General features: G+C 36.7%; 1 protein-coding gene across 1 annotated transcript; it reads right to left on the bottom strand.

The window, feature by feature from the left end:
- Nucleotides 1-890, bottom strand: LOC136236851 (N66 matrix protein-like). Its single transcript, XM_066027081.1, has 4 exons — nt 848-890; nt 335-370; nt 206-268; nt 1-152 (listed from the first exon to the last, which is right to left on the bottom strand). Exons 1-4 carry the CDS (start codon nt 888-890, stop codon nt 1-3), a joined length of 294 nt encoding a protein of 97 aa, XP_065883153.1.
- Between the last annotated feature and the right edge of the window lie 9,067 nt (nt 891-9,957).

Below are 9,957 nucleotides of genomic sequence, written 5' to 3'. Positions count from 1 at the left end.
TTAGCTACCAACATTACTACTACTACCCATATTACCATTATTACATACATTACCACTATTACCCACATTACCACTATTACCTGCATTACCACTATTACCCATATCACCACTATTACCTACATTACCCATATTTCCTAGATTACCATTATTACCTATAATTACCATATTACCACTATTACCCATAATACCACTATTATCACATTACCACCACTACCCATATTACCACTATTACCTACATTACCCATATTTCCTACATTACCATTATTACCTATAATACCATATTACCACTATTACCCATAATACCACTATTGCCACTATTACCACCATGCACTACCCATATTACCACTACTATCCATATTACCATTATTACCTACATTACCAGTGGTAATGTAGGTAATAGTGGTAATATGGGTATTTACCACTATTACCTATATTACCACTACTACCCATATTACCACCATTACCCATATTACCACTATTACCCATATCATAGGCGGCGGAAAGGGGGGGCTAGGTAGCTGAAGCCCCTCCTCAGTCTGTTGAGGGGGGGCTAAGAATGATATCACACCGAAATTATCCTTCTTGAGTGGGGCTGAAAACCGTGATAAAGATCGAGATACTCTAATAGAGCAGTCGCTCTAATAAAGCAATGAGTATGTAGCGAGCTATGTAAGGATTTTTATGTAGTTTATCAGCTATAAATGTGTAGCTGGTGAGGTGGAAAGCTATTGTCAGTTGGTTGTGACCTTTTTTTTTTTTTTTTTTTTTGGTCTCACCTTACCAAACCAGAGATAAGTCTGGGTCAGCCCAGCCCCCCCTCATATCAACTACTTCCTCCGCTCCTGACCCATATTTCTAATTCTCTCGACCTTCGTGTCAAACTCGGCCATAATGCCGAAGAAACGTGACAGATCGACTGGTGTTTCCACTCCACCAACCAAAAAAACTAAAGAAGGGGTCACTCAGGCGGAAACCGAGTCGTGTAATTCTTGTGACCAATCGATTGAAGATAACGGTTTGCTATGTGAATTTTGCTACCATTGGGAACACAGTCGATGTGCTGGCATCTCTGACGAAGCGTATGACATCCTCAGCGACTCGTCGCCCAATATCATGTTCTTCTGTACCACTTGTCGACCGAAAGTAACTGGAGCTCTAAAATTTTTTAACGAAATGCAAGACAAACAAAATGCTTTGGAAGCTAAAATTGCCAAGATTGAAGACGACCTTCGTAAACAAACTTCATTTGTGAAGAGGCTAGAATATGTTGAAGCTAAGGTGACTTCTGGTACCGAACGGTCCAACCAAGTCCTCAAGCCAAGCCAACCAATTGCACCAACCAAAAATGCTGCCGCCAACCCTGCTGCAACCTTTAAAAATGATAATCAACTATCTATCCCTAAACCAGCTTCATCACTTGACAAGAAATTCAATGTTGTTGTTTATGGCCTAAAGGAATCACCAGCAAACACTAGTAAGCACGACCGGACGAAGCATGACCTTGACTGTTTAATGAAAGTTTTCTCTGACCTCAAGCTATCTATTACACCTGAATCAATGAAGGACTTCCACAGACTCGGAAAATATGATCAAAGCAATACTCGCCCCCGCCCCATTCTTGTCAAATTCCTGAGAGCCTTTGAAGCTACCCTTGTTCTATCATGTAAAAGTTCTTTGTCACCTGGTATAGCAATCAAACCTGATATGTCAGCTGAGGAGCGTAAAATCGAAAGTATCCTACTCAAAGAGAGACGAAGCCTCATTGATAGTGGCACCGAGAGCAAGCACATCAAAATTCGTGGGAATGGTCTGTACATCAATCATAAGCTCTATGCAGCAGTGCAAAACTCTCAACTCTGCTTACTATCTGCAAGCCTCCAACCTGTGACCAATGTTTCAAACACTGCCACATCCAATGCCCCAAATGCTTCCACCAACTCCTCAGTCTCCACTCCATCCCCTATGGAAGAGTCAAATTGACTAGACTTCAGTGCCTGTTTGTGGAACGCACGTAGTCTAGTAAACAAGTTAACTAATCTGTCAAGCTTTGTCCTCTCACATGATTTTCAAATTATTGCAATCACCGAAACCTGGTTGTCAAATTTTATCTACGACAATGAAATTTCACCCCCTTCCTTCTCAATCTACCGTCATGATCGTAAAACCAGAGGTGGAGGTATACTGATAGCAATTAAACAGACGATCCCCAGTAGAATTATTAGCATCCCTGATGAAGTTGAAGCCCTTACTGTCCAGCTAATGTTGTATGAACCTATTAACCTGTGTCTTATTTATAACCCACCTAACTGCTCTGAAGTATACAAGCAGGATCTCTTGTCCTATTTAGAGACTACAATGCAATCCTTAGTAAAGACCTATATACTTGGTGACTTCAACTCCCCAGACATTGATTGGGCCACTCTGTCTAGTAACTGCAATTTTTCTTCAAGCTTATGTGATCTTTCATTCCAATATGATTTCTCTCAAGTTATTGACAGTCCAACCCATATTCATGGCAATACCCTTGACTTAATCTTCACTAATTCACCCGACTCAGTCACAGACATTGTTATATCTAATGATCTAAATCCGGTAACAAAGTCTGACCATTACTTAATCAGCTTCAAATTCCAGCTATCAACTACCCAGCACAGTATCACCTCTGAACCAATCTACATTTTTTGACTACAATAAGGGAGACTACGATGGCCTGACTAACTTTCTGTGCAATATTGATTTTTCTAGTTGTTTCCAGTCTAACAATGTTGAATTTATCTGGTTATATATAAAATCCTCCTTATGCGATGCCATGGCAAAATTTATTCCAAAGATCAAGCTCAATTCTACTCATCAGCCCAAATATTTCACTCCAGCAATCAGACATCAGATTAACTCTATCAGGTCTCTTAAACGAAGACTTCGCAGATCTCCCTCCTCCAGTATCAGGAATCGTTTACACACTGCTGAACAGTCACTGTCTGATGAAATCCATAAAGCCAGGTCAGAGTTTGAAAGAAAGTTAATAATTAACTTTGCACCAAATAATAACTCCATGGTCTACAAATATATAAGAAGTGTCAAAAAATCCAGCTCTATACCATCCTCTGTCCTTTACAATGGTGCTCCTGCCACTGACAGTGCTGATAAAGCCTCTCTTTTTAATGAATATTTCTTCTCTGTGTTTACCTCTTCAGACTTCGTACTCCCACCCTACCCTGACAAAATTGACCCATCTGTCAGATGTCATTTAGTATCAATCCAAATATCTGAACGGGAAGTATATGAAGCACTCGTCTCACTCCATACTGACAAGGCCACTGGTATTGATGGTATTGGCCCAAGGATTCTCAAACAATATGCTAACATTCTTGCTAAGCCATTGCACCATTTGTTTACAATCAGTTTAAATAGTTGCTCCATACCTTATGAATGGCGCATACACACGATTGTTCCTGTACATAAATCTGGTGAAAAGACTCAAGTTACTAACTATCGTCCAATTTCTCTACTCTGTATAACATCTAAGGTATTAGAACAACTAGTTTACAACAAAACCATTTCTTACATTTCAAGTTTTCTCTCACCTCAGCAGTTTGGCTTCTTAAAAAATCGATCCACAGTGCAACAGTTGCTTCTCATGTTGAACACCATACATAGTACTAATGACCAAACTGATGTAGTCTATCTTGACTTCAAAAAGGCTTTTGACAGTGTCCCCCACAAGGAACTGTTATTCAAACTTCGATCACTTGGAATTTCTGGCAAGCTTTGGTCATGGTTTGAATCATACCTACTTAATCGTTATCAGTGTGTGAAGATTAACAACTCTTTGTCTCACCTTCTCCCAGTTCTATCCGGAATCCCACAGGGAAGTATACTTGGCCCACTTCTATTTCTCATATATGTTAATGATATTCCGGACATCATTAAATTTTGTCTATTGTTTCTATTTGCAGACGATACCAAATGCATCAAAACTATCTCCTCACCACTAGATTCACTTAAACTTCAAGAAGACTTAAATAATTTAAACTTTTGGAGTACCCACTGGAATCTTCTATTCGGTCTATCAAAAATCTTTCTGCTATCCTTTAAAAGGAAATCTCCAACATCTTACAATATCGGCACCTCCCAGATTTCTTGTGTTGATACATACAAAGATCTAGGAATTATGTTATCAAGCGACCTGTCATGGGATGCTCACTATAACCACATTATCTCCAAATCCTATCAGGTACTTGGACTTCTAAGAAGATCTTTCTCCCTACAAAATTATGTCCAAGCCAAATCTCGACTATATACCTCTCTTGTTAGATCCCAATTTTTCTACTGCTCGGTCATCTGGAAACCCCACCTAATTAAGCACATTCAGCAACTCGAACGTGTTCAGAGGCGTGCAACTAAATACATTCTAAATGATTACTCTACTGACTACAAGTCTCGTCTTATTAATCTCCATATGCTACCCCTGATGTACATTCTTGATGTAAATGATGTGATGTTCTTTCTTAAAAATCTCCACAACCCCCACAATGGATTTGACATCAATAATTTCATTAAATTTGCAACTGGTCACACACGTCTAGCTTCTGGAAACAAGCTACTCCAAACAAGATCACCTGACAATTCCACTAGTAACTTTTATTTTAACTGGCTTCCTCGCATCTGGAATGCCCTTCCCATTATCAACTACCAGGACAATCCACTCAAGATAAAGGCCAAACTTTTAGATTATCTGTGGAATCATTTCACTGCCAATTTCACCTCCAACAACACCTGCTCTTTTTCATTTCTATGTCCATGCTCAAAGTGTTCAAAGATCCCTCACCAACCTAACTTCAACTCCCTTTAACTGTTAACTTCCCCCCCTTTTAAGTAATCTTAGACTAGTAAGTAAACTTTGTAGCTAATCACTGCTACAATTTAGCTTCCGGCCACTGACACAGGATGTCAGTGGACCATCAGTGTGCTGCCATATGTCCCAATTGTATCATACCAACATCTGCAACTTGTATGTATGTAGGTATATGTACACTGTAAAGTTTATTGTTATATTTCCACTATTACCCATATTACCACTATTACTCATATTACCACTATTACCCATATTACCTACATTGCCACTATTACCCATATTACCTACATTACCACTATTACCCATATTACCTAGATTACCACTATTACCTATATTCAACCACTATTACCTACATTACCACTATTACCCATATTACCTACATTACCACTATTACCTATATTCAACCACTATTACCTACATTACCACTATTACCCATATTACCACCATTACCCATATTACCACTATTACCCATATTACCACCATTACCCATATTACCACTATTACCCATATTACCACTATTACCCACATTACCACTATTACCTGCATTACCACAATTACCCATATTATCCATATTACTCACATTATCACTACAGTATTACCTATATTACCACTATTACCTATATTACCACTATTACCAATATTACCTATATTACCTGCATTACCACTATTACCTAGATTACCACTATTACCTATATTACCAGTATTACCTACATTACCACTATTACCTATATTATCACTATTACCACTAAATACTAGTTGCTATATTACAATGATATCATAATGATGTAATGTAAGGAAAAGTTATACATAGAACCACCCATGAAAAATTGAATCTACTGACATGGGCAATAAGACTGGTTTTCTCAGGCTGGGTCACATATTACAATAAACTTGACTGCTCTTTTAGAGTATCTCAGTCTTTTTAGAAAGTTTCAGGAGGGCCCATGTCCCATCTATAGATCCTTTGTATGCTGTTATTCACTCACTTTTCTGTTGCCAAACTTAGTGTGTAAGGTTCCTTAGGGATCTAAACTTTTAAAGGAGATGTGCATTTGAAGTTACACCAGTAGTAGTGAATTTGTCTTATGAGTGGTCACCTCTCAGCAAAAAAATTTAATTTTTTTTTCTGTCAAGATTGCAAATCTTCCACTTTTCATAGCTTACTATAGTTGTTCTCAATTTTAGCTATAAGAGCTCCATTTAGTGCCATTTTGATTGGCTTTTAATTATAATATACATTAATATGTGACAACCAAATTTTCCATGAGATGGAATCAAATGCACACGTCTCACTTGTAATGCATGAGAGTTGAGGTGTCTGGGTTTCATGAAATCCTTCCCTACTGCCTTATATAAATGTACTTGTTTCTTGATGAAGGATGATTTAATAGTCATGGAATGGAATTAAATTGAGCCCACAATTAAAACTTTGTGACTATGGAGATAGAAACAATGGTTAATCCATAATTTATGCACTATAGGTTTAATAATATTGTCATATTCTTTCATATCAAACTGTTTATAATGGTTGAAAAAGAAAGGGAGGGCTACAATCCCCTTAGCTCTCCTCCCCTCCACAAAATCCATTCCTGCACATTATACAATTCTTTTAATTTGTAATTGTAATTATAATTGTAACCATCAATACACTTGTTAAGTAAAACTGTCATGAATCTTGCCATATAAGGAGAAGCCTTAATGTACTGAGTTGACAAACCATTAGATTTAGTAGCTTTATACAAACCCAAATTGGTGACAACTGATCTCATTATCAACATGAGCCAACTTTAGGGAAGGTATAGTTCTATCTTTGAAAAGTTTCTCCATGAATTCAGTAACTGGCACAGAAGAAGTAACATTAGCAATAGCCTTATGTGGAATTGTATAAGGAAATGATTATATTTTAAAATCATTAGTTGTAACTGATAATTGAGTGTCCTTAACACTCTTAGAATGCCTATAGACAAATATTGAAAAATTATTTTTTTGCTGCTAAGTGAGGATATGAGACCATTACTCTTTTACATAGCTGACTACAGCATAGAAGTTGCCTTGTTACGAAGAGCTCTGAAAGATGACCAGTCTGAAACAGAGTCAGATTTAAATGAGCAATATCACATAACTGATGTGCCCTAGTAAGAGAACATTTGTGAAATTCTAGTGTCTTAATCTGGTGTCATTAAAACAGTGATTACATATCAGTAGTCATCAACACATCAATCTGAGAAGAACTGTTCACAGTAACTCTAGTTGGAGCACAAACAAGGTCAGCAAGTTGTAAGTGTTTCATAGCTGACAATAATAATTTCATCACCAAGCACAGCAAATGAGGACACTGTAAATGTGCTTCAGCCAGAAAACTGTCAAAAAAGCTATATTGAGATGGGGACAATAAACAAAACAAAATAACATAGATCATTTTACCTTTGGAAACAGTTCTATCCAAAGGGGTCGAGTCTTATGTACCACATATTTCACCCTTGATGAAAGAAGAAATGCCAACCTCACCACCATGATGATTACGATCATTATGCACAATACTAATAGGTGAGGTGTAAGCAATATTCTCACTATCAGCTATCGAAGAGTCTAACCATGCCACAGTAATAGCAAAAACACCAATATTTTGATGAGTGAAAAGGTCAAACATCTCTGCAGCAACAGATAATAAACTACAACAATTTAGATGACCCACCCTTAAACCAGCAGAAGATGTCAAACTAATAGATCCAGACTGAGAAACAATATCAGATGTATCACTGCCAGAAGACCTTAAAACCGAGTGATAATGAAAGGGCATTACATCAGTAATACACTTGGAACAAGTCCAATTAAACACTCTTACATTTTGAAACGAAATGTACGTGGAAGTATCCACACCACAACATCCACAATGACACCAATAAGCACAGATATCACACAGTAAAGTGCACTGGTTAATGTGAACTGGCTTGTAACATGGGAAATGCATAGGTCCTGGATTCAGTTCAGCATCACTTTGACAATACCAAACAAGAAAGACCAATTTGGACTCCTATGAACATTGGAAAATAGTCACCTAGAGATGGCCATGCCAATCACATATTCATGTTTGTATGTGATAATGGCAATACAGCACCGATTTGTTTACTACGTATATATTTCATCACCAAAAGTGTCATCATCCTATTAGTGTGTACCTAGCAACCAATTATTAAAATTGTTTTTCAGGTTACAAGAGTTGCATGGTACTTTCTGAGGTTTCAGAACTTGTGCAGTGTTTGTGTTACAGGAGATACAAGGTATGTACCATCCTTCATTTTTGTAAAGTATTATATGGCAAGTGCAGCCTACAGAAGTACAGAGTTTAGCAGCCAACCTACGTTGTTGTATGATGTCTTCTAGTGTACAATGTATTATGATGCAATTTCTGATGTTATGTTACAGTACGGTTGGTCTCAGAGGTATCCTAGCAACCAGTTATTAAATTATTTTTATAAGGTTTACTTGCAAGGTGTTACGGCTAGTACCTAAATTAATGTTTTACTTTATTGGATGTTGTCCTTCAATTTCTGATGTTACAACTATACCTCATATAAGGCTACAGCACATGTTGCTGCAGACCTTCAGTGCTGGTCACTGTAAAGCATTAATACAATATAGAGGTATCCTAGCAGCCACTAATTAAATTGGTGTACATTTACACAAATAATTAACTACTATTATACTTTATTTTCTGATGTTACATATGGAGGTTAAATATTCCAAGTGATTTATGTGCCTTAGTGTATGGCCATTAAGAAGAACATCAGCTATTTAACAGATCAGGAATACTAGCAATTTATGCTCATTCAATGATGCTATTGTCTGAATTACTTAACATATATAGAATTTATACATAGATTTCCACATGTAACCCTCAAAGCAAAACTGTTTTTGAGATATCATTTCATCAACTGATGGTATCCTCCTGAGTACTTCAGAGTTACTGAACTACAGGGCGGGAATTCCGCTATCATTTCTATTTTATTTCTCTCTCAGTCTGAAGGGGGCTAATTAGTTAAAACCATTTAAATGCATCTGACTGCGTATATGGCAACAACAGTTATTATACCTGTTTTTTGTATACCCAAAAATCAAAATGGACTTTCCCACAGTTTCCACAAATTAACCATTACTCTCATACAACAGTCAGCATTCCAATAGAACAGCCAGCGCATCATATAATTATCATCATACACTCAGTGGAGTGGACTTAAACGTGTACAGATGGTGATCAATAGAGTTATACAGTTTCTGGGCTACATGTGCATATTTGTGACCATATTTTGAAGACCATACAATTGGACACATGCAAAATTTGTGGGAATACTCGATTGAAAATTTCAGAGATTTTTTAAACTAATTTTTTTGTACATGTTGATTAAGCCTTATTGCTGTGAAATTTCACACCCATAGCTTCTGTTTTCTAGAAGATATACTCAATTATATTAGGCCATGTAGTAGTTCACAATGTGTGGGACAGTAATTAACTTACAAATTGGGTGATTTGTTCATTCCTAAAACCAAACATTCTCTTGTCTTTAGACAATAATAGCTACATGTGATTTAATTGAGGAAAATCACTAAGAACACATGATTAAACTATCAAGGATCTCTTTTTATCCATTTTAGATTGTAAGAATGGAAATCTTTGTTAACAAAGTGATTTGTCATCAATTTGTTACTATACAGTACTATAAACTGATAGTTTGTTATGTATTAGGCAGTAAGTTAACCATATCTTTGGAAAGCTTCAGTGTATCATCACAAAATTTTCACACAAGGTACTAGTGCTGGATTCATTATAGCTATAAAAAAGAAATTTGACCTTTGTGCCAAAATGTATGGTTTTCCAAAATAGGGTCACATTCTTACTTTTAGTGCAATGCAAAAATTAATGATAAAATTTGAAGATGTGTCACTTCCACTGACCTCCTTACTAATGTATTTCAATTTGATTTTCATGTCATTTCATGACCTTCTTTTATTTATAACTATTAAAAATTGTGGAGGAACATTGTACTATAGCTTCTATTAGTTATAACAAGAGTGAGTAATAAAAGAGAGAGTATCTAACTTCA

This window comes from Dysidea avara, chromosome 10, assembly GCF_963678975.1.
Source record: "Dysidea avara chromosome 10, odDysAvar1.4, whole genome shotgun sequence".
Lineage (NCBI taxonomy): Eukaryota > Metazoa > Porifera > Demospongiae > Dictyoceratida > Dysideidae > Dysidea > Dysidea avara.
This window is presented reverse-complemented; position numbering and strand designations above follow the sequence as displayed.